At 47.2% G+C, this 25,804-nt stretch overlaps 1 protein-coding gene across 3 annotated transcripts in view; it reads right to left on the reverse strand.

The window, feature by feature from the left end:
• Window positions 1–208: 208 nt before the first annotated feature.
• Window positions 209–25,804, reverse strand: part of LOC139047983 (uncharacterized) — a 76,704-nt gene continuing 51,108 nt past the window's right edge. For all 3 annotated transcript variants that reach the window (XM_070522221.1, XM_070522222.1, XM_070522220.1), the window contains 5 exons: window positions 15,110–15,219; window positions 11,760–11,889; window positions 9,026–9,178; window positions 7,432–7,563; window positions 209–685 (listed from right to left, as the gene is read on the reverse strand). In XM_070522221.1, coding sequence (XP_070378322.1) covers window positions 533–685; window positions 7,432–7,563; window positions 9,026–9,178; window positions 11,760–11,889; window positions 15,110–15,219 — 678 coding nt within the window. In that variant the 3' untranslated portion in view covers window positions 209–532. The remainder of the gene's footprint in view (window positions 686–7,431; window positions 7,564–9,025; window positions 9,179–11,759; window positions 11,890–15,109; window positions 15,220–25,804) is intronic.

Consider the following 25,804-nt stretch of genomic DNA (forward strand, 5'->3'; position numbering starts at 1 on the left):
CCGATTCATTGTTAACAAATTTTGCGGCAAACCGTTGTGCTTACGTAAGTTAAAGTTATTTGCAAAATATGTTCAGCATATGGCTGGAGCTTAAGTGAAAGAAGACTAATAATGCACGGACGGCCGCCACTGTGGTACAGTTTAAAAAGCCACATGCATATGATAAGGGCTTTGCCCATTGCAGATAAAGTCGATGTGAATTAGGCAATAAGGAAAAAAGAGCACTTCTACTGCATACAGAGAGAGAACGAGAGAAAAACAAAAAAACAAAACAAAGCACGCGAGTGTGTGCTTTTTCGTCTCGGTCCCTGACACAAGCAGTCGTCCTTGAGCTCACCTTATCCACCACAGTTTCTTTTGACACCACACTACAGCCACTACTGCTCTAGGGTGAATGACTCAATCCTTAGCCCCATAAACTGCAACCCTTCACCCCACATATCTTTTTTTTTGCTTGTGCTTCTCGCATGCCTTACAGTTCAGCTTCGGAACGCGAGCAAAAGTGTCGTGAAGGGTCTCCAGGACGGCTTCACTACGGTGGCAGGGCAGCATTAATTCGGTCTCTGATAGCCTTTAGTCGTGGGAACTTTTCGCCGCCGCATGAGCCGTCGAAGTCGTCCATCTCAACGTTGTACGCTGCAATGCCGGTGTAGTTCTTGGGCAGTAGGTCGAGTCTTGACTGAGCCTGCGTGGAATGGCACGTGGTTGTAATTAGTGGGAGAGAAATATGCCCATTTGACGAATGCTTGCTGAATATTCAATACTAACTGAACACACGGCCGGTTCCTGGTGTGCCCCTACTCTGATCACAACTATGCGGAGCGCGGTCTAAGTTAGTGCCAGAGAATCCACGCACAAGGTGCAAGTTTAAGCAGCTTGCCATCGCAATATATGAGGCTGGGAAGCGAAACATGTTGTCGCTTTCCAGTTTCAAGAAATATACGAGGTGATCTAATGGCACGCTCGCCGTGGTAAGTACCGCGACAGGAACTGAAGTTGAAGTCACCACGTTACCCGAAATCGTGTCAAGCCTCTGAGCTGGGCTAGTAGGTTTGCATCCATCTTGTGTAATATAGCGCAGAAGGGATAAGGACAAATATATGTTCGTAGGCTGTGGGTGGCTTTTTGCGGGGCTTTTCACATTACGGACGAGAGCTTGACCGGATTTGAGCCGCAGACTCCTGCCTAAACAGAGAGCACGTGCCTATGAATGTTCTGAGCCGGAAATGTGGTGCTCGGATAGAATAAGCAGAATGCATACCGAACGCTCAAATTCGTTCACTGAAATGTAACGCGCTCGACGAGCGCGCTTGGGGTTGTTCGAAATCGACGAACGAAAGGGGCGTTTGTCATATAGCAGTTAACAGACATACATTCTAATGGTGGTTGTACATCAAGGGCGTTATCACGTAAAGGAATCCTGAACTACTTCAGTTCCACTCCGCGAATGCGCTTTCTACGATGGGTGATTCATTTTTCAGGCCGCACCCACATGCCTTTCACGCGACATCTCGAAACCACAAATACTCCCCACTTGACGTGATTTGAACCCACTGACCACATAACATTTGGCTTAAGGAAAGAGAACTAATTATTTCGGATCATACGTTCATTTCCCGGCATTAAAATAATGCGAATCCTCACAAGTCAAACTGACGTGCATGCATTAAAGATGAATCATTATGCCGTATGGAACTGAATTGGTTTCGAAATAGCTGGAGACTGCCCAGTTCGAAAAGGAATAGAATAAGGTTGCCTGCTAACCCATCTGGCGCTCGCTGCTCGAAGTTGCAGTCGAGATTGAATTTATTTGCGTGCAATATTTTTTTATTACTGTATATGGTTGTGGAGCCCCTTCAGTACATAAGCGACATAGCTCTGCCAAACATATTTACTGGGGATCTGTTTTAGCAGCATTCTCCACATCCGGTTGCAGGCCGTCGTGATTTTAGACCCGCCACAGCAAGCTGAAAAAAGGGGAAGCAGACCAATCGAAGCCGCCGGCCGCACACTTCCTGAATCGGTCATCTACTGTGACTACGCGAGTCTGACCCACAGAAACCTTCTCCAATTCTGCGCGCTGCTCGTCTGTTGTCGGCCAATTATTTGACAAAAACGAGTCAGAGTAGGAAATGCTAATTGTTGCGAATGAAAACAATAATTATCTCCTATAAACAAGGAGAGGACTTGACTGGACTCATCAAACAACACTTCGGGTCACCGCACGATGCTCGCATGGGCAGGTAGGTAAATTTAATCACAACAATTTCAGCAGATTGCAATAGATTTACGTTACCGTGCTCCAGGAATGGATGAGCAGCGAGAAAAACAGGCGAACAGAAGCAGTGATTCTGCATACGTTTCGTTTTCCGAAAGCTTACTGCGCTTCTTTATTGTTCTAAACTCGCAACACTTGTGCTTTAATGAACCATAAACTTTCACCTAGCGTCCTGAAGTGTCACTTTTGTGGGGTGGGCACTGCGCGATCCGCAACTCTAAGGAGTGAAAGCGGCGTTGCGAATTTCACGACGAGGCGCCAGGGTGACTCCGGCTGCACGAATATTTTCTCTTCCGAGCACGAGGTCACCGGTTCGATACCCGCAATCAGTGGCGCAAGATTTATGGCGTGTGAACTACGGTTGCGTGAAAGTTCAGCAAATTGTGTGTTTTTTCTTTGTGTGGGCAAGATATGACGAGTTAACTACGGTATGCGTGAACTTTAACCTTGCATTGTGGGGACGTGTTGTCAGAGGGTTATAAAATTGAGCCTAGAAATCTTAGAAAAGTTCCTGGGTGGTCTATGAGACATACAATATGCGCCTTTCCTCGATATCAAGTTAGTATTGTTAATACAACTGTTGAGAAAAAGGTTCCAATCTATAGATGAGTGTTAAGCGGTAACGCGTGTTAAGGTTTTGTTTAAACTTATTTTAATATGGAATCAAGGCAAGAGCTTCTGCGACAACTCTCGTTGCAACAGTGTTTGCTAAGGGGCATTCCACCCGATAAGGTGCCCGTTTTCCATTTTACCGAAACGACGAAGTGAAGAGAAAAAGAGAAATATTCACGGAAAGTTCTTAGTGCCTGAGGCCTTAAGCTTAATGTCCTGAGGCCTTGAGCTTAATGTCCTGAGGCCTTAAGCTTAATACCTGACGCCTTAATACCTGAGTATTTAAGGTTAATGTCAGGAGGAACTACAATTTGCTAAGTAAGTACATGTGGAACGCAGACGTTCCATACTCTAAAAAGGCGGTAAAGTAATATTAATGGCCTTTTATCCTGCCCACTCTTTGAAGGAAAAGTTTCATTTAGTTCAGCACCGTTTATAAAAACTGGTGAAACAATGTAACCTTACTCAAAATTTACAAATGCACAATACTACCAAACTAGCTTCCGCAGCTATTTAACTGAATGTGTGGGATAATCTTTAGCGAACATCGTATGGTATATTAGTTTTTTCACAGAATAGTCGAAATTGCTACAAGACGCTTACACAAAGCTTTTGAATGTATCTTGCTATGAAACATTTGGAATACTTGAAAGCGAAATGTAATAAATCTCTTTTCTCCGCTTTAAATGTATCAATGACAGCACCTTACAGAATTCATATTTCGCACTTAGTCCTACTTCTGCGTGAGACGGTTGCAAACGTAGCGTTGCAGTTTTCTCAAATTTTGTTATTTTCATGTATGGTTATATGAAAACTGCTGGGCGATAATAAAAATCTGGTTCCTGCTGCTGTTATATTTAATATATTCCCTTAATTTCAGCGAACAACGTAAAATTTCAGTGATTGCTGAAAAACTCTAAAGAACCTTAAAGAGGTCCTAAACCCCTTTTCGGCCTCGGCGAAAAAAACAAAGGTCGCGCATATCGTACGCTGCACCGAATCTCTCAACCAAATTTCGTCGTCGTGTGCGGCCGATGAAGCTAGCAAGCGGAGTGCGAAGCAACCTTTTTTCGGATCACTCTCTTTTGAACAGAAGCCTTCCTCTCACTCCTTTGGGGCTACCATGTCTTAGTTTAGGCTCACAGGCAATACAATGATTCCCTTTGGCGGCTGCTATTGGCGGCCAATAGATGACATCAATCACGAAGGGCACTTGAATCAGTGCGCTTCTTCCTACTTTTACTGTGTATATTTATCGACGCAATTTAAGAAAGAGGCTGAAGAGAAAAAAATGAGTTTCGAATTTGGATAGGAATTGCGTACTTCCGAAAGTACGACTATCGTGCCATCGGTGACTCATCTACTAACCCTATGTCGCGCCCGAACGCGTGGGAATGATACTTCGGCGGCAATGCTTATTTATTTATTTATTTATTTATTCATACATACTGCAGCCACTTTATGGCGCTATTGCAGGAGTGGGTTAGACAAAAAGAAGTCATTCAAAAAAAACTTATCAGTGACGTAGCCTTCAGGTCACGTTAATTTCTGTTTGATTTGAAAGCTCAACTAGTCTCGAACCACGCGAGACATGACGTAAGACCAGACGTAGGCTTGCCAGTGCGCTCTCACTCCTGGCCGCTCCTGGCTAGACGTCTTGGTAGTCTTCGCTTCTTGTCAAGCTATAGCGGATGCTGCTAAATTTGGTCGCCACTACTAACTGTTGGTTCGGCTGGCACAGGACAAAGCAGGTCCGCATTACACGACTCGGACAGACTGGAGCAGACGAGCGCCAGTGCACTGTCCAGCGCTGTCGTGGACAGAGTTAGCCATTACAGTTGCAAGTGGTTGCGTCCGCAGCGCAGCGTAAGTACCGCGGCCGCCGCGTGGAGTCGCGACGAACGCCATAGTTGACTTGGTGCGGCTTGTGGAGGACAACGGCGTGCCCTAATTGATATCTGCGAGCGACGCGACTCGAGGCCCGAGCGCCAGCATTGACGAAAAGGTCGTCAGCTTCTCGGATTGCACACCATGAAAGGTGTGTTGCCATCATGGCCAAGGCTCTTTACGTTGGGAATCCCTTCAACGGGACTCCGTTGTGCGGCATTCATTGCTATGCCGATGAAAATTCGCGAGCAAATGTTTGGGGACCAAACGTGCCGCGATATTTGTGTGCGTGTGTTTCTTTAATTTTTTGCCGCTTGGGCATTCGGGCTGAAGTCTAGAGTGCAGGCCTACGTGCACGTGTTTGACTAATACAATGTATTACAAAAAAATCCAGGCCGCGGAGCTGTTTTATAAGATGTTTAATTTTTTGCGAAAACCGTGGTCTCCAAACTTTTTCTCGTGACTGTACGCGCTGCCGGCGTACTCGCACGAGTGAACAAGAAGATGAAATTTGTTCGACCATTGGAAATTATGTTAATACCTTATGTTATTGGGATATATGGCATTGATTTATATTATTAATCATATTACAGATAAGTGGGAAAGGAAATGCGCTACTCATGTCACTCGGTGCGAGAACAGCCGCGGGTAGCTATTTCGTACACAGTTGCACAGCAAGCGGACGAGACACCCTGAACCCAACCGAAAGCTGAGGTATAGCCTCTGAGCTTGGCGCGTCACAGGCGCCAACATGGGAAGTAGTGGCGTCTGTGCGAACATCGAAAATCAAATTTGAAACTGCACGCCATGGTGACATTCCGTACGCGTGGCGTTGTGGGGACCACCACGATTTGCCCTAGCCTTCCCAGTCGAAGTCATTTGAGAAAGAGTGGGAACAGCGCAAGGGGATCAAAGACGATCTTTGATTGCCTACAACTCCGCTTTTGCCCAATGCAACGAAGTACTTCTTTTGCTGCAAAAGTATATCTGAAATAATATTTACCGTAAAACGTAATTCTCAACTTCGATAACCAGGACACTTGATTAGATTACTGTGATGAACACCAGTGTCTTGGAACGGAACGACAAAAAAAAAAGAAACAAAACGACACTTTTGACCGGAACAAAAACGTAAGAGAAACGTCACGTATCATTTTGTTCCGGAGCGAGACAGAAATATTTTTTATCGGTTCCCGCTTCACGGGGAAAGTGGGCAATCGGAAACAACCAACGGTAATCAAAGCTAGCAATGGCGCCTATCTCAGGTAGGGATAGTGCGAGCAAGAGCAGGTCGAGCGCTCTATTCAGCTTACCTGCTCGGTGCGCTACGAGATTGGCATCGCAACGAAACCCTGGGCTTGCGCGCTGAAGAGCTTATGGTGTCGTTTTCTGCGGCTGCAATGCTTTGTTACGTAAGTTTTATTGGTTAAGCTCGTAAAAGTACCTAATATGGAAACAGCGGCCTTGCATTTTGTCAAGTACACTCGATGATGCGCCACTTCTGAGGAGATGCTCAGTGCCGTCACTCAAGGCACTGAGCATGATCTTAGAATTCATAATTCACGTATTGAGAAAACTACGAGGGTGAGTCATGAGACATCTGCCACTGTTTTTTAGTATCCAATACAAGGTACATAAAGGTAACTCTAAATATACCTATTGGTTTACGTACTTTACACTATTTTTCCATGTAGTCCCCGCACCCCTTCAGACATGTGTCCCATGGCAGCCGTAAATTTGAGGTGCCCCTGTCGTCAGTCAGCGATGCACGCGGCCTCCTCGAAGGCTCACCGTCATGCAAGTCTTCACGGGCTTTTGCGAACTGACAACACCGCCACCTCACGCTTCCGGCAGTGAGACACCTTTCCCCATATATGGGCTGCATTTGCCTGCGGATTTCGATGGGCGTTAGTTCCTTGCTCCACGGAAAATTAATCACACTCTGTTGCTTGTACGCCGCGGACGTGTGAAGCACAACCGCCATCTTCGACAACTGGCAGCAGCGCCATGCCGCAGAGTTGCCGGCCGATGAGGACGAGCTGGTCCAAGAAAGGTCAAATGCTGAGAATGGATATGCTGACTTTGCATTTAGAGCTCCAATTTGGCTAATGATGAAGGGGGGTGGGGAAGACTTTTTAAATCGCCCTATGCGCAACACTGAGCATCCTTGCTTCGAACATTTTTGCATGCGAACCAAAACCGTTATGAAGCATTACGGATACGTTTTTTTTTTCGTTCAGGAGTAGAACGGGAACGGCACATTTAATTTCAGTGCAACGAAAGTGAAACCTGAGCGAAAAACTTTTCGTTCAGACACCCTGACGAGCACTCTCCCTAGCTAGACAGGACTCAAGCCGCACCACGGAACACGTCCTTGAAAGCTGATGGCGAGACTCTTGTCGTTGCGTTCTTGACACGCCGCGGTTACTTGAGGACTGTGCCGGTTCTCGTGTTGAGCATGCCATTGCGAGTCCCATTACCACAAAATTCGCCCTCATTCTGAATAGAATTTCTAAAAAAGTCTGTTTCAACTGGAAATGCATTTCTTGACATCGATAAAAACTTATTGAGGACCCTTTTAGCTTGACGGATATTGGGTCATTGGTACAGTACCGAGCGTTATTAGAAGACAACGATGGTACATGGGCATTCACCTTTTTCTTTATCTGATTGGTGTCGTCAAAAAAGACGAGGGTATTTTTGCCCCAAGCTTGTACTGTCGCATCCACTTTGTCAAAGTCGCCACCAGTGCGTAGTTCACACTCTCCAGCTTCGCATTTGCATACCTGAAAATGCAAGCAAGACAAAATTATATCGACTGAAATACAGGCGACCTTCGAGTAATGTAAGATTTTGTCACTATAGGGGACGTGAGTTCCCGATTAACAGCTGGCGGCGGGACCTAATGTCTTCTGGTACTTACTGACACTGCAGCACGGTTCGTTGCTCAACCACATCGCAAGGCTGGCAGCGTCCGCTTGCAGGGCGCATTGACAAAGTCATCCCTCACGTGTGCTGATCATCGCAAGGCAGAGCGGAGGGCTCCAACATGGTTATACATGATAAAAAATAGCAGGCTTTAAGTGCACTAATGGCTGCCTCTAACCCACTTGAACAGTCATGTAGTGATGGCCCTTTCGACATGAACTGTGCGCATCAAGTAATGCGACGCCATAGATCATGTCATTTGCTCTGAAGCAGTTTGTTGCCACCAACGGACGTGTTCCTCTGCATAATACGGCCTCCCGTGGCGTTGATTGCGCTTCACGGTCGAATTCGGCTCGCTATTCTGTTTACTCCCATGATAAACAGTACGAGCCTACCGCCGGGGCGCATTTGAGAAAAATTGACGCCGCATGGGGGCCATGACGTTTTCGGGGTCCCGTGACCGCTCTCTGCTGCTTGCAGTATACGAGATCAGGCGGCGTGCTTGTAAGCGACGCCAGATCTCGGAGGTCGTGTTTAAACACAGCAGCTTTCTCCAGCATCCACTTTTGCCGCTTCATAGGACGAGTAGCACTACTAAGGGCCGGCACAGTATGCAGCCGAAGTGGTCGCGTGCTGAAAGGGCAACCCGAATAAAGGAACGTACTTCCCTGCCACACACTGCCTCGGCACACACACACTAAGCTTAAAAAGCGAATTTTGATGCATGAGTTTTGTCGCGGTCAACACTGGCGGCTGTTACTGCGTGATATTGCTGCGTGATGTTACTGCTCGATCTTCTCAGAATACTTGGGCTGAAAATACACCACGTGTAATGTACGAGAACATTTATTATGCCATTCATTTTACTTGTCACTCTTACGTACTCCTTACTAAATATTCTCTACGTTACTGTAAAGTTGTTTCTTTTGTACCAATGTGTACTGAAAAGGAAATATGCATGCAGAAAATTTAGTTGCTGATCCGGTTCGACCCCTGTTGCATTTATGTTCTCTCTTTCTTTCAATCCTTTCTTTATGCTATGCAGATAAGGGCTCCGGAGCGCCTACGTGAAATGCTCTCACTTTTTCACGAGGAAGTCTGCATCGTAATCATGGAAATGGGCAGAGTTTGAAGACGAACTATATCGTCAACTGCTGTAGTGACTGCAAACTTCCCGTTTCCCTTCTTGAGTTTCTATCCTCCAAATTCACGAAAATGGTTTCAAACTGGTCATTATTTCCCTGCGATGTATATACAAATGGTGTAATACAATAGAATAAGTACATATAGCTGGTATAAGTATCGGGACGTTGCACTCACCGAAGGGTAGTCCAAGGGGACACTTTTTAAAGCGATGCCCACCTTGCCATCCTTGGTCCAATAACCGCGTGCGAACAGACCCAACGAGAGCATCAGATAATGACCTTTCACGGTAAAGGATTCCAGGGAACTCAGATGGCCCGCGACATCCGCCTGTAGGCACAGTGTGAAGATACAATCGCCGAGCGATGCTCACATTGAAGTATGGGTCTCATGCGAACTCATAATTTTGAACTCCTTTACCCATCCTGCTATTACCAAAACGCACATTGAACTGGAGCTTTCTGGAAGGAACACTTTGGAGGTCTGAATGACATAATTCCATTACATAAAATGGATACATTATATCGTTATTATTAACAAAGTGGATTAGCGAACGAATTACAGTGCTGATTTGTGATAGAAATTTCCATGCTTAATCTGAGAAATCACTGACAAAGACTCCTATGAAATCATTAAATTTTAGTTATTCAATAGATGCTTACGCCATACAATGTGTGCACACAACTGTCAGCGTTTATTTGCTTTCTCTTTCTTTTTCTTTAGTAAAGGTTCCCTGTCTATTAGTTCAAAGGACAAATATGTGTGGTTCTTAAGATTACGTTCGTCGAGTAGTCCAAATTGTAAGAGTCAAGAGGGCTTCGAGGTCAGCAAGGAAAAGACGGGGAGAGAAATACCAAGAAACTTATATTGTAACAGAAGAATAGCGAGCTACTCGAACGTAAGGCGTTAGGTACAGGAGAGCAATTCGAAGCTTCGCTACACGACGTTCGTTCGGGTATTGCACGCTGGGGATTCGTCGTTCTATGAAACTGACGTGACGACGTCACTCGATGAATCTACCCAGCAGACACGGCAGGTAGGCATCTGCTGGGAGACGAGAGCGGAAAGCCTGTCGCTTCCAGGTTACATTGGGCGTTGTCGCGCGACCGGGTCACAAAAATAGGCGGCATTTCGAATGTTGGTGTCCGACCAAGTGAAAGCGTCTTCGCTGCTCTCTTCAGCGGCATCTCCGCTAGGCGATCCCGCAACTAGACAACATGTTCATATGTGTTCCTTGTTATCCGGTCATGTGCGTATCTTGTTCTGAATGCGTTAAACGTAGTGAGAGAATGTCGGACATGGCGGCAATATAAGAACTCGAAGGGAGAGAGTCCTAATTTGATGTGGAGCATCCGGATATGCGAACAGGAACTTATTAAGGTATATCTGTCACGGCGCATTGGCTGCTATTGCCATATATTTCACAGAACATTCGTTTCTGCACCCCATTGAAACGATGTACGAGGCCATTGTACAGACTCTAAAAACAAAGACAGTTCCAGAAACTGCCTTTGATGAGGTATCTTCTAGTCCCACATTTCACTCCCTTTCCGTGAGTAGATCGACTACCTTTGAGAGAGAGTAGAATAACTCCCCCGACAGAGTTTTAACACTCCACCACAAGCGAGTGCCAGTACTCTTCCGTAGAGTGCTAATACTTTACCCATATGGGTGATATCACTCACCCAGGCAAAGTGGTTCTACTCCTCCCCACCAAGTGTTCCTACTCAAGACGATGGTGCCGGCGTCTGCGGTTGGCCCGCTTTTCCTTACTTAGCTTGCGGTGGCTCGTCGAAGAGATGGCGGTATGAGCGCAGATGAGGCCGACGCGGGTTGCATAGCGGTAAATCTTTGATAAACATGTATTGCCCACTTGACGAGTCTGGCGATCTTGAAAATGGTGCCTATACTGATAACTAATTTACTAAACATAAATATGCAAGTGATGAGACAGATAAGGTTTTGCGTGGAATGAAGCGGTTTCTCTTCAACTTAGAGACCGCATTTTTTCTTACACACGTGTAAATTTCTCGGAAGGTTAGCCACTTATAGCTTGATTGTAAAAGTGTTGTAAGGACACTTAAGAGATCTGGAAGCAGCGGTGGGGATTAGAGACCTGACCGGGACAGCAGATGCTATTCCAGTTAGCAATAACAGGAAAAAATTAACGAAATTAGGCAGTACACCTAGTGGATGTGACCGTTAACCGACGGTCTATTACAGATTTAGAATAGGTACCAAGGAAAGGGAAGTGTAGTGGGCGACGGTAACAAATTTGGTATTGCGAAGCAATGAGGAAATTCACAGGTATAAAATTGTGCCAAGTGGCAGATGACGGAGGTAAGTGGACATTGCTAGGAGATGGCTTCATCTCGTAGGAAACGTAAGTGTGGCGATAATGATCACGATGACGTTGATGACTATAACGAATCGAGTCACCATGCAGGAATTCAACACCAATTTTAGCTCTCTCTTATGCGTGCATATTATTTCGCGCTATAACCAGAGCCGTTTTATACTTTTGTACTGGCTACAAAACTTCACCACACTGTAGCAGAGCTTCACACGGTGCCAACAATGACCGCGCAGTGGCGCCACCGGTTCAGAGGTGAGACTGAGCGAGCGGCACAGGCACTTGCCATGCGAGACAGCCTCTGGCACAACACAGCTGTCGCAATAAGGCGAATACCAAATCGGCGTTGTGTTGGCCTATTGTAACCTCTCATAAATCCATCTCCCAAACAAACACTCGCCCAAACAATGCACTATACTGGCGATAGTAGCCTCCTCATTTGCAGTGGCGTCTCTAGCGGCGGATTTTGTCCCTGTTCGAGGCCAGTAAAAAAGTATCGCCACTGCAATAGCAGTGCCGACACTTTGGCTGATTATGGGAAAGCGAACGCAGACTCACCAGCGTGATCATGCCGCCCTTTTTGACGTCTGCATTGTCGGGGTTAGGCCCCATGGTGAGGAGCTGGGCTTGGTTGGATGACCTCTCACTGTGAACTTGGAGGATGAGCATCGTGATTTCCGGGAAATCACTGTTGGAAAAGAACAATTATAATTGTCTTCATCGTGCAGGCATATACGGCTGCATTCTGTCCGTCTTTGACTGTTTGGCGCTGTTCAATCATGTATCAAAAGCCAACCATTGTGCCAATTTCGCAACATAAAAGAACACCGTCATAATGAAACTAGAATACATGGAATACATGTACATGGGAAAGCAGCGCTCGTTCAAGGCTAAATTCACCGATAAGGACCAAGCTTTTTATTGCTTTTCTACAGTGGTGAGGCGTTCCTTACCAGCAACCTGCATGTGTATTGAGTTTTCCCAGTCTTACGGATTTCCGCATATATGGCTCGCTCATGTGATTGCTGTGGTACGTTTACTCGGGCGCAAGAACACCGTTTTACTGCAGCCGTAGTTGCCGTAGGAACAGCAATACAGTTAGAGCAATACCAAATCAACTCAGAATAATAGAGTGCCATTTTCCCGCTGTATCTTTATTATTTTAGAGTGGTAAGTCTAGTAAGTAAGAAGAAAAAAGGCACAAATATAGTTTTCGAACTTCGTGAGGAATTGAGTTAATGTCCCCGTCAAAGATTCTAATGCATACTTTCGTGCAATTTGGCCTTTCTGGCTCAATAATTGCATTTGAAGCTCAACTGGGAAGTTGATCGTTTGCCTTTTTAAAATGCGGTGAGGTTCCTTTTTTACACATAAAACATTGAACTATGCCACAGCAGAAGACTTCATTGTCAATGAGCTAGTGCGAGATGTGCAGAACGTAATCACTACCTTTCTTTTTTTTAGGCTTATCAAGTCTCCTTTGATAGTACAGCTGGCTTTTTTTTCTGGCACTATAGAAGTGAGCCGCTATAACGTAAAACTATTCCAAACTTTTTTATTCCATTTCTGCTATCAGCCAGCCGCGATTGGTCAAAAACTTTTTTGTACCACTCGCACTTCACCTGTCTGTCACGCGACGTCACGAAAACCGCGAAACCTCCCCATTTGATATGATGTCTACACGCTGATTATGCATGATTTGACCGAAAAGAGAAAAACAGTTATTTCTGATTCGACGCCTTTTCGCCATTAGCCCCAGGCTATTGGTCAAAAGTTTTCGGACAGCACCCACTTCACCGGCCTGTCACGCGATGGCACAAAACCGCGAAAACTTACCATGCCAAAGTGACGTGTACGCATTAAAGATGCATTAATACGCCGGACAAAACTGAAATTTCTTCTCAATAGCCGCACGCTGCCCCGTTCCAAAAGGAATAGAAGATGGCTGCCGCCGATCGCTCAGGCGCTGGCTATTCGTACCTGCCGGAGAGCATGGGTTTATTTGCGCATAATAATCTTCTTGCGTGGCCGTGTAACGTTTTGGAGCACTTTCAGCACGTTTACGACCTCATTCTACCAACTCTTCTTTGCTGAGGATTTGTTTTAGCGTGATTCTTAAGCTTCCGTTGCATGCCGCCGCGATTTTTGACCAGCCACCGCAAGCTAAGCTAGGGAAAGCGGAACAATCGCAGACGCCGGCACCACCCTCTTCATCTGGTTATCGATTTTCAGTGTACTGGTTCTGCCCCATCGAATCCCTCTCCATTTAAATGTTCGCCTCCCCTCTTGTCAGCCAATTAGATACGACAAGTCGCTCGGTGTAGGCAATGTTATTCGTTTTTCAAGTAAGCAAAAGTGACCTCCTATGAACGAGGAGAGCGTTTGATTGGTCTGTTCAGACAACCCTGCGGGTGACCGCCCGGTGCTTGCGTCGGTGGTTAAACAAATGTTATCAGGAGATTGGAATAAAAATATATTGGAATAGTTTTACGTTATAGGGCCCCTGGTCTACAGTAAGAGTGCTGAAATTGTTTTTGTCTTCAGTGCCCTTTGAAACCCGTAAATCGTATGCCGATAGCGTTGATAGTTGGGCTAGCTGGTACCTATACAGTGACTGAAATTGCGCTTGTCCGTGCTCTTACTTGTAGGTAGTTTTGTCACGCAGTTTGTGCCAACGTGTATTTCAGGTTGCTTTATATTAGTGTGGCGGATTTTTTTCGTAATATCTCCTGCCAGAAATACCGCCACGCTCTACTCCTAGAGCTCGAAGTATGCGGAAGTTACCTTTAGGAAATTTTGAAATACGAAGTCGAATTATTTGCGAAATTTGGTGTAGTTATCTTTCTTACTATATTTACTTTAGCTCACTTAACGCAGTTCACGAACAGGGGCCGTTGGTTTAGAAGATCATGTCTTCTAAGACAGAACCCGCAGGACGACGAAGTTTCCCAAGTTTTGCGAAAAGCTACGTACTCAGCAATTAAGATGTGATACCAGGAGCATGCTGCAGGAGGAGGGGGGGGGGGGAGTTGCGCTACCGATGAGTTCTGGGAGGACCGAGCTTGTGCCTTACGTTATGCTACGAAAGCTCGAGCCTTTGGAACGCTGTGTGATAAATGTTGGCTCTCCAGCGTCCAACCAGCGCTCCTCGAAGCGAAAAAAAAAAAGCTGGCCACGTCCGAGTACCCCGTTTGAATCGTTCAGCACTACACAACGGTGCCGTATTAAAATTTGACCTGGGCTGCATAAGAGTGCGCTCTGTACTTAAGAGCAACACGATTCAATTTTACTTCATCTTTGATGGCGCATATCTAGAAGCTAATTGGAGGTTCATGTCGCGGAGATGTACAACTTGACAGGTAAATCCCCACCCCCACATATCTATTTTGCATTGTTGTTACGCTGCTGCTATGCTAGAAGACGTCGGTTGCTTCCCAGTTTCGAATTGAATTCTGGGGTTCTACGCGCCAAAAGCATAATTTGATAATCAGGCACGCCGTAGAGTGGCTCTCCGGATCAATTTTGATCACCGGAAAACTTTATTTGTTTAGGATTTCATGTTCGCCCTTGCAAGGTTCTGTTCTTGCAGTTACACTTGCTTGAAATGATATATCAAGTGGCCCCAATTTCCCAATGAGATCTTGCTCCCCTCCTCTACTCCCATCACTTCAGCCCACGTGGGCGCGGCTGGTCAACAGTGCTCAATGAAAAGATGCATTCGCCAACGTCGATGAGAAATGGACTAATCGAAACACTGGCTCCAACGCCACCCATCTCTTGTTCGTTTCCTGATGACAAATTTAAAGTTTCCTTCTGGCTGTGAAGCTGTGTCTTGTAACGTAAACACGCATTTAGAATAGCTCACACTGAAATACACAAGGAAATGTACAGCTATTGCCACCACTTACGTTGTTGCCGACTTCGCTGCATTTATCAGCGAGGATCCATCACTGGCGTTAAAAATTCCCAAGAAGCAATGATGCTCTTCCTTTCTTCCTTGGAACACTTCTCCAATGAGCTGCAAAGTTGCCTCTGCGTTAGTTGCTATAACATCAAGCACGCGTGCACCCGCGAAAGCCCATGTCCTGGTGCGACCCATCGTAGAAAAATAAGTGCTTTCAAATCTTTTTTCTTTCAACACGGACGCGATTATGTAATATATTAGAGCCCCACATATCACCATCGTCACCAGCCTGTCTTTATGACTATGGCCTTTCCCTGTGATATCGAATCACCGTTTTTTCGCGCTAGCTGATTCTAGATTGCGCCTGCAAATTTCCCAATTTCCTCACCCACCTACATTTATGCCGTCCTCAAGTGTTATTCCCTTCCCTTGGTAGCCATTCTGCAACGGTAATCGTCGGCTGGTTATCTGTACAACGCATTAGTTGCCTGTGCAGCTTCATTTTTTTCTCCTAATGTCAAGTAGAATATTGGCGATCCACGTGTGCTCTCTCATATACAACTCTCTCTTCCTTTCTCTTAACCTTGCACCTTACATTTATCGTTCCATAGCGCTTTGCTCGGTCTTGTTCCGAGCTTTTTTGTTAGCCACGAAGTTTTGGCCCCATATGTTGGCATCGGCAGAATCCAACGACTGTACACTTTTCTTTTCATGAACAGTAGTAAGCTCCATAATATGGTTTGGTCATGCATGGCGTACGCAATACAAGCCATTTTTTTTCACTTACTTTTTTGGAATGAGAAGGGTCACTTATATTTAATTGACTAAGACAAACGTATACCTGCATAGTCTACTGGCACACTGGCGACGATGAATTGTTGTTCGTATGCCTGGCTATTGAACATACCCCTATCTTCTGCGTAAAATCCATCAAGCCTACTCTTACACATTCTTGATTAAGGTCCTCAGTCATTTTTTTACAATTCATCGCCAGTCGTGATGAAGAAAGCGACATAATGCGCAAACAAGGTTTTGAGATATTCGTTGTTGAATCTCACTACTAAGCCTTCCTAGTCAAATAGCTTCCATAGAGCAGGTTATGATGTATGCAGTGAAACATAAGCAGGGTCATGTCATCAGCGATTTGAATGAAATAGTAAAAGGAGTAGGCAATTTTGTACGGTCCTCTAGAGTAGCGGGAGGAGCCACGCAACTCTTATTGGAAGTTGTGATGAACGGAATACACAGGCTCACTCATTATATAACCACCATTCAAGATAGAGGAATGAATGAATGGAACCACCTTTATTTCACATTAAAATGCGCCGAAGACGCTGCGATGGAAAGGGAAGAGTGTTATTGCAAAAGGGGAAGGGTAAGGCTGCCTCCGTTTTATTAACGAACGTCCTGGAGGCAGCTAAGTGGGGACCGCATGACGCTTGTGGCTGTCGCGGAATGATCGCCGACGGGTGGTGCCGCCGGGTCCTGTAGGAACAACAGCAGTGCTCGCCAGAGCTCGATGGCATGGTCCGGAGACGTGGTATTCAGGCAAGCCCAACTCCGGAGAGAAGAAGGCCAGGGTCCCCGCTGTATGGTGGCCAGGGCACGAAGCCTTGGTGGGATATAGAGGGGGCACTCCCAACAAGGGTGGTTGAGATCAGCACGACATGTGCACATGGAACGTAACCCACTCACGGTTGGTGGTATGCCACCTCCGTGGAAACGGTTCGAGAAGTGAGGAGTAAGGAGCGTGCCTGTCTGAATTCTCCGAGGCAACACTAACTCTCGCCGTGTGAATACCTTCGGTGGAAGCGACGGTATACAGAGTGGATTGCTCACTGCTGTGAGGTAGGCGGCACGTCGTTGTTTGGTCGCGTGCTTGTCTGCTATCGCGTCTGCTACCTCAGGTGTGGTAGCTAGGAGAGGATAAGGAGTATCGGAGGCTCTGGCTAGCGCGGTAGAGAGATGAGCGCGCGCCAGTCTATGAGCCTTCTCGTTTCCGGGGATACCGCAGTGCGCAGGGACGCAGTGGATGGTAACATCGCGACCGTATTCGTGGAGCAGGCGTGCCTGGTGCCGGATCTTCTGCAGTATGGGATCTGTGTAAATAACATTAGCAAATGCCCAATGGGCAGCCTGGGAGTCTGTGTACACATGATGGTGAACAGGTTCAGTTTGAGACGAAGGTGCGAGGGCCCACTCCAAATAATCTAGGATGGCCATTAGCTCAGCACGAGTGCTGGACATTGCTTCTGCTGATACATGATGGCGGCGGTTCTGATTTTTATTTGTCTGGGCGTACCACGCAGTGGCATTACAGGTGTTACTAGCGTCGTCTGCAGGCAGTGCAGCGTCCGTGTATACTATGCGTTCAGTCAATGGAAGTGAACTCGTAGCTTTAGCATGCCTCTTGGCATATGCAAGGCGCCGCATTCGCTGTGTAGGGTCCATATTGAAAGGAAGCGGTTTGCCATCGGTGAGAGCCGTGATTTCCCACGGCGGCGTGTTGTTGGGCATAATGGACATTTTGTGGACGTCATACCCGAGTAGCATGAATGTGTGTCGCCCGGCATTTGTGGCGCGAAGTCTCGTCTCTTGTGTATAAATGTGCATGTCTACGAGCTCGAACAGGTTATTGAGTTTGCTACAACTTTCAAGCGCTTCGAGGCATGTGTACCTTGGGAGTCCAGTTACAATGCATTTGGCTTCATTAAGTAACCGGTCGAGCCCGTGCATCTGTGTGCGGTTGACTGGATGATATGGCAGCCCGTACATGATACGGGAGACAAGAAAAGCTTGACCGAACTGCCGCATTTCACGTTCGTTTACCCCACGGCTGCGGGTAGAGATTCTGCGTAAAGCGTGCTGGATTTGTTTGCTGGTCTTCGTAACGCGTTGGAACCAAGTGTTCGCTGTGGAGTTCTTGTCCAGGTGCATACTGAGTATTCGGATAGTAGATTTCCGTGTGATAGGTTGGTCACCGATGTACAGTTCAAAAGACTGCTTTTCTTCCTGCTTTCTAAAGGTGGACCTGCAACCATGAATGATGACAAACTCTGCTTTGTTTTGGGCAGTACGTAAGCCCGTTTCCGTGGCATAGGCGTGAATTATGTCGAGAGCTCTTTGTAAGACGTCCTCCTGCTCCCCGATGCACCCTTGATGCCGTGTTTCCGCCCCGGTACCGCGTGTTTCCGGCCCGGTACGTTGGCAAGGCGCTTTGGTAGCTGGTGCATAGCTATATTTAAACAGTATCGGTGAAATAACCAAGCCCTGGGGGACGTCTACGTGGTTGGTTCATAAGGCACTGGTGTCGTGACCAAGTTCTACTTGGTAACTTCGCCCTTGAAGGAAACCCGCTATGAAGTTGTACGTCTTCCCTCTGATGCCAAGGGCCCATGCTTTGATCACGATAGTGCTATGTGGGATGGCATCAAATGCCTTGCGTATATCCACTGCGACAACGGCTCATGGGAGTACGGAATTAGACTCGAGGACGTCCTGTTTGAGGCCGGCTAGCACATCCTGTGTTGATAGCCCACGGCAAAATGCATACAGCTTAGGAGCCAAAAGGTTGCGATATTCAAGGTACCACCTCAAGCGTGTGTTGACCATGCTCTCCATTACTTTACAGACACACGAGGTCAAAGGGATCGGACGGAGGTTCGATAACGTATGTGGTGGTTTACCAGGCTTTGGAATGGGCTTGACCACCGAAAACGTCCAAGTGCAGGGCAGTATCCCGGTGTCCCAGACTCGATTAAATTCTTCGAGAAGAGCGTGCTTGTGCTCAAGGGGCAGATTGTGTAGATGAGCTTTGTCCACCTAATCGACCCCTGGAGCACTACGTACTTTAGCACGCAGCAAGGCGTGCTCCAGCTCGATAATGGTGAAGGGACTGTTAAGTGGTTCACTATCTTCAGAATGTGCATCCTTCTGGTATGTGGTGTCTGTGGGGCGAGACGTCTGCGGGAAAAACACTTCAGAAGCCTGTTCCGCAAGTTCCTGAGCGCCGATGCCTTCGCGGAGGGCCACATGAGCCGCGCCGTTGTTGGTCTTCCGCTGGCCGAGAAAAGAGTGCAGGATGGCCCAAACCTTGAACGTATGAGTGTGTCCATTGATGGATTCGCAAATTTCCATCCAGCGGTCTGACGCGAGCATAGTCGTATATTCTTCGATCAAACGCCGTATTTTGCGCAACCGTGCTTTTTGTTGAGCAGTGCGACCAGACCGCCTGTAGTGAGCGAGAATCCAGTGTCTTCTGTTCCATAAGGTGAGCAGATGTCTATCAGGCTATGGGTGGTCAGAGGGAACCCGTAAGTGTTTGGTAGCTCTTCGCTACGCTACGCATAGCTGTGATACCAGATGGTCAAGATACAAGACCAAGATACAAGATAGAGGGGCATTCATGGACATGTCCCAAGGAAACGTGGCAAGAGAAGATGAATTAAGAGTCCATCTATACAAATATCAAGAAGGTATTGGGACGGGTTTCCAAACAGATGAAAAGAAAGGGCCATGTGGAACACCGCTAGCACTATCAAGGTGACCGAGAAGTGTGATGTGACGTCGAGCGAAACGACAACTCGCTGAGTCGACTTGCAGCGCAGCGCGGCGAAATAATGCGAGAATCGCCGCAGGTGGGTCAGGTGATCCTTTAAAGCAGGTAAAAAACAATCACGTCATCTAGATAAAACAGATAAGTGGGCCATTTATAGCCCTTTAAGAAAGAATTAATCATCCGCTCCAAGGTCGCAGGGGCATTACATAATCGAAAACGCCCAACCTTGAACTGGCAATGTTCATCCGATGTGACGAACGCTCTCTTCTCGCGCTCCAGTGCCTCAACGTTTACCTACCAGTATCCGGAGCGCAAGTCGCTGGAGGAAAAGCACGCTGCTTTGTGCAGGCAGTCGAAGGTGTCATCCATTCGATTCAGTGCATGTAGATCCTTGTGTGAGATGTTGTTCAAGGGTTGCTATTTCTTTCTTTTCTTTCTTAGTGTTTCTTAGTTTTTCTTTGGTAGTAAACACAAAAGCCCTAGCTGCTGTCTCTTTTTGGTTAGCACCACAGGGGACGCGAACGGAGGGGAATGGAGGGGACTGGAGGGGAATGTTCGATAACGACTTTTGTGAGCACTTTGTCGACTTCGTCTTGGACTACAAGACGTTTGGCGAGACACACACAATAGGCACGGTGGCGGATAGGGCTCACGTCACCTTTGTTGATTCGATGCTGGACAACAAATATTTGGCTAAGAGAACAATTGTCGAACTCTAAATATCAATGCAAGACTTCAGAAGGGGGTGAAGCTTGGTAGCTTGAACAGAAGAAAGGTTAGCGGGGTCATGCCGGCCTTGGCATCCCGCGGCGGACTGGTTCTTTGGCAGATGAAGGATGAACTAGAGGGAGTGTGGGCTCCGTTGTGCAAGTATCTTATCCCGGTGTCCGGCAGCAGGATGAGGGAGAGCAACGTACCTGTAGAAATTAGTCTAGTGGCATGTTGTCCAGAAGACAGAATGGGAGTGGAGGTGCGATTGCCGGTTACAGTCACAAGTGTGTTAAGTATGGTTACATTTGTGGAGAGTAAAAGGTATGTTACGGGGAGGGCATGTAAGTTCCATCATCCTCAAGAGTGTTGGAGATTATGGAGATATACATAGTGACTTGGGGGGGGGGGGGGGCACGAGCGCATAGTCTACACAGAAGAGACGAATGAACGTGTAGTTGGAGCACCGGCTATAGGCGAAGTGGTTTGAGCTGTAGGTCGCCACTGGCACAGTAACTTAGGGCAGAATGAGTTGTCATAAATTACATACATAGTATAACGTGATAGGAGCCTTGCTCATGAAAAGCAAATGAAACAGAAGTTGGGTTACCGGCGATGATTGCGACAGAAATATGAGCCCCGGTGTTGACAAGTACAGATATGGGCACGCTATGAATGCCTAAATTCACCATACACCATCGAGTGGGCAGAGTTATGAGAGGGTTTTGAGGTTGAGTCGTCGATTCAGTGTTACCTTCGGGCGTTGCATCATCTAGTTTTTCGGAGTAGAGGAGCCACGTTTGCTCGGAGACAGCGGAAGGTGAAGTGATGGGGAACGGGAGGATGTACCGAAAGAAAAGGCGACGGCGAGTGGTTTCAACTTGTGGTGGCAGCGTCAGGAATGTATAGGTCTGTCGCAGACAGCGGCAATGAATGCCTAATTTAAGTTAATTAAGCGTTGGATGAATCCCCTGGTGAGCTGTTCGCAGATATGCTGCGGAGCAAAAGAGTGGCTACCTCAATGTTGAAACTGCCAGACCATTTCCCTACTCCTGATTTGAAACTAAAGAACCTCTGCGCAGCGCGTAGGAGAGCGGAACGAAAACTAATGAGAAAAACGGGAAATCTATCTGCGAAAACTGAATACAACAGGATAAACGCTGTCATCCGTCGTCACACAAAAAGATTAAGACGAGTTCAATGGGCTGCTTTCTGTGAGAGTTTATCGGCGTTTACTCCCATGACAAGGATATGGGGAGTAATTAATAGTCTATCTGGAAAGATTCGCCTACACAGGCCATTCGAAGCACTTGCTTTAAAGCAAGGAAAAGATTTGCAAACCCTTGCAGAAGATTTTGCAGACGTATACACATCTGACAGATCAGCAGGAGTATCGAACCTTCTATTGTCTGCAGCATTCCATACCATGGATACGCCGTTCACCTTTCGTGAGTTGGATTTGGCGCTTAGCAAATTAAGAAGACGCTGTGCTGTGGGTCCCGATTCGATCAGCAATCAGATGCTGATAAATCTGCCATATGAACGAAAACGAGCCCTTCTGGACATATTTAATCACATCTGGAGCACAGGAGAGATCCCAGATGCGTGGAAGACAGCATGGGTGGTGCCAGTGCTCAAGTCCGGAAAGGATCCTGCAAACCTCACCTCATATCGGCCAGTATCGCTCACATCATGCGTATCAAAGTTGATGGAAAGACTAATATCTACGAGGTTAACATGGTATCTTGAGCAAGGAAATAGACTGCCATCATGTATGACCGGATTTCGTCCACGGTTGAGTGCCCAGGACAGTGTCTTGGATCTACTAAGCCATATCGAGCACCATCGCGTAGATGGCCTTTCCACACTCGCCATATTTATGGACGTTGCCAAGGCATACGACTGTGTGCTTCACACAGGCATCATCAACGAACTCCGAGCCGTGGGCGTCTCTGGAAATGCTCTTCGATTCGTCCATGAATTTCTCAGTGACCGATGTGTCCAAGTTAAGCTCGGAAGTATAATGAGTGACAAACGACGAATTTCCCTCGGCGTCCCACAAGGAAGTGTCCTGGCTCCCTTGCTTTTTAACGTTGCCATGGCCAGCCTCCCAGATGCTCTGAAAGTAGGTCGGACGGCAGTTAAAATGTCCATCTACGCAGATGACATCTGCATTTGGATCTCGGGGTAACAACACAAACGTTTGGCCCGGATAGCCCAGGCCGCTATCTCCACTATCGATCGCCACATATCGACGCTTGGCCTGTCTTTATCAGCAGAAAAATCTGCCTTCATGCTTTTCCCGGGAGTGAGACGCAAGTCAACACGTCTGACGCTGAATATCAGAGGGCATTCAATTCTTCGTGCAACTCATGTTCGATTCCTGGGCGTCACCATCGACAACAAGCTACTTTGGCGTGGTGCGGTCGAAAGTGTTGTGGCTGCATCAGTGCAAAGAATCAACGCACTTCGTCGATTGGCAGGTGTACGTTGGGGAAACAATCCTACATCCATGCTTAAACTGAACGCTGCACTGATAACAAGCCGCATTCTCTATCAGCTCCCTCTGATATCGCCGTCATCGAGCCAATTCGAGCGCTTGGAGGCAGTGTACAGAAAGGGACTTCGCTTGGCGATGGGAGTTCCAACGGCGGCTTCAAACAAGAAAGTCACTAATGAGGCAGAGTCTCTCGCACTCCGCCTCTTGGCATCTCAGGCCTTGCTGACGCAGCTATTAAGGCTGGGCGAGACACGCGCAGGCACGGCGCTTCTCCGGCGGCTAAGAGCAAGAACTCGCTCACATTTTCATGCGGCGCTGAACACCTTCCGATTTTTAGGATTGGAATGGTCTAAACAAAGCCGCCTTGACCCGCCATGGTCTCTTCCGGACGTTACCTGCAGCCTTAATGTACCCCAGCTACCGACGAAACGCACCATTTCAACTGCCGAAGCCAAGCTTCACGTGCTGAACCACTTGAGCACTGTGTATCAAAGCCACCTACAAGTATACACATACGGTTCGGTGTGCGCACAAACAGATAGCTGTGCAGCGGCATTCTGCATACCATCCCTTGAAGTGTCATGGTCTGGCCGACTGGATCGCGTAGTTTCCTCTACAACAGTAGAAAGCGCCGCAATCACCGCGGCTTTGCGGAAACGACGGGCCTTTTCTGCACGTGATGTCGTGGTGCTGACGGATTCCAAGTCAGCATTACAGCGATTACATCGGGGCCTACCTCTAGAGAAATTTACAAGGCAGTCTCTGGCACTGATTGACGACCTAACGAGCAAAGGATTTAGCATAAGGTTTCAGTGGATTCCATCACACGTAGGAATTGATGGAAACGAGGAAGCTGACGCCCTTGCACGCCTAGCGCTGACATGTGTCCCAAAAGTGAAAGCTCCAAAAGCTTTTCAAAACTATAAGGGTGCAATCTGCCTTCACTTTCGAGAGATGCACAAGAATCCACACGAACCCTGTGTGACTCATGGACTTACACGCGAACAAGCGACGCTTTTATACCGCATCAGGACCGACTCCGCGTACACCCCAGCTTGGTTATTCAAGACTGGGCTTCGCGCTTCCCCACTCTGTGCTTTCTGTGGTGACATTAGCGACATCGAACATTTCATTTGGCTATGCCCGCAGTTTGACACAGAAAGAAAAGCGATGGTCGACAAGCTACAAAAAAGCGGTCTCACGCACAGGACCTTTGAGGACGTTGTTTTCCCCGGAGGGCCCGCGGCATTCAGGAAGAGAGCGCAACGACTGCTGATAGCCATCCTGCAAGACACGGGGCTCATCGACAGCTGGTGACACACCCCTGATCTCAACTCGAGGGAGGATCAGGCGGAACAATTGCCGGCTATGTATGCCAGGCTAACCCCGCCTGCTTCAACATCACCACCACCACCACCACCACCACCACCACCACCACCACCAGCGGCAATGCTCAATGTGTTGCCTGCTCCTAACTGCGGTAATGCTTCGAGGGCAACGCTGAAACCGGCGAGCATGCGCAAGGAATGGAGCTCTTTGCGAGAACGGCCACTGTTTGCTACAATAGCGATGAATCTGAAAGAGACGGTTGCAATTACAGGAGGTAGGATAATCTTCATCAGGTATGCATTCTACTGGGTTCTGAGATCCCGAAGGGATCGCTGATAACGAGGGAAAGATGTCGGTGAAACAAAAGTTCACGTAGGGGTACTAATGGCGCAAACAGCGTGAATCCCGAGATTAGCGACTTCCTTTCACGCGGTGGCTTGGACGAGTGAAAGAGCTGGCGTTTTGGAGTCCCCGGTGTTGCAGTTGCTAAAGAGCCGTCGCTTCCATTTCGCGAGGAAAAACACTCTACAGTTCAACCGAAGGCGGCGAAAGGTAAGAGAGTGGGTGATTTTCGCGCGAAGACATCATGGTCATCAGGAATACAACTTGCGACGAGACTGACTTAGTGCCTCGATCATTTCGTCTGGTAAGCTCTCTCTCATAGGCAGAATGTATTTGGCTCGTTTTGCTATGAACACCAGCTATCTCGGGCTCATTTTTGACCAATAATACGATCTTCTCGCATTGTTTCATTGCCTTACATGGCCCGTTTCGTTGTGGCAGTTTTTCTAGAGGTTACTTGAGTAGTTTTTCTTGTAATTATACCTGCATGTCAGATAGTTTCCCTTTGTGGGTATTGCTCATTTCTAAAGAAGGAAAGTTCCAAGTTATTGCCTATTTGCAGACGTAGAGAAGATGGCTGAACATGCGCAATGTTCCGGTCATCATCGTCGTCTTCGTTAGTCTAAGGAGGAGGCTCGTAAGGATAATATACTTGAAAAGCTTCCCCTCCTTTCTACACCATTCCTCTGGACTTCATGTGTACCAGAGAGCACGAAGAATGCCAACCTTATACTATTCGAAGAAAGAGAAATGATAGAAAATTGAATAACTATAGGTCGATTAGTCTGCTTTCAGTATTGTATAAAAAATTCACCTGGATATGTTAATTCCTAGATATCAAGAACTATTCATGCGCCACTCCACGGAAGTGACCTAATTTGTACAAGTTGGCATCAATTTGTTAAGAATTGTGTTTCTTTTGGGGGGGCGGGGTATGACGACTGTCACAACGGACTGACACGGCATCGTGGCGAAGGGGGCATCATGACAACCAAATTATGACGATGTTATGAGGACATGACGACGTTGACAAAGTGGAGATGACAAAACGACGATGACGTTACCACAACGAAGGAAGGATCACAATGGCATGAAAGCAAAGAAATGGTGAGAATGGCCTGGCTATGTTCGGGCTATCGTCATCAACCGTCGTTTTGGGCCACATCGACTCACACCATGTTCGTTGTCTGCACGCGGTACGTGCAGGATCTGCCATTCGTACAAAACAGCAGCGAACAGCCAGCGCCACAAAGACATGAGGA

This window comes from Dermacentor albipictus, chromosome 7 (genome assembly GCF_038994185.2).
Source record: "Dermacentor albipictus isolate Rhodes 1998 colony chromosome 7, USDA_Dalb.pri_finalv2, whole genome shotgun sequence".
Lineage (NCBI taxonomy): Eukaryota > Metazoa > Arthropoda > Arachnida > Ixodida > Ixodidae > Dermacentor > Dermacentor albipictus.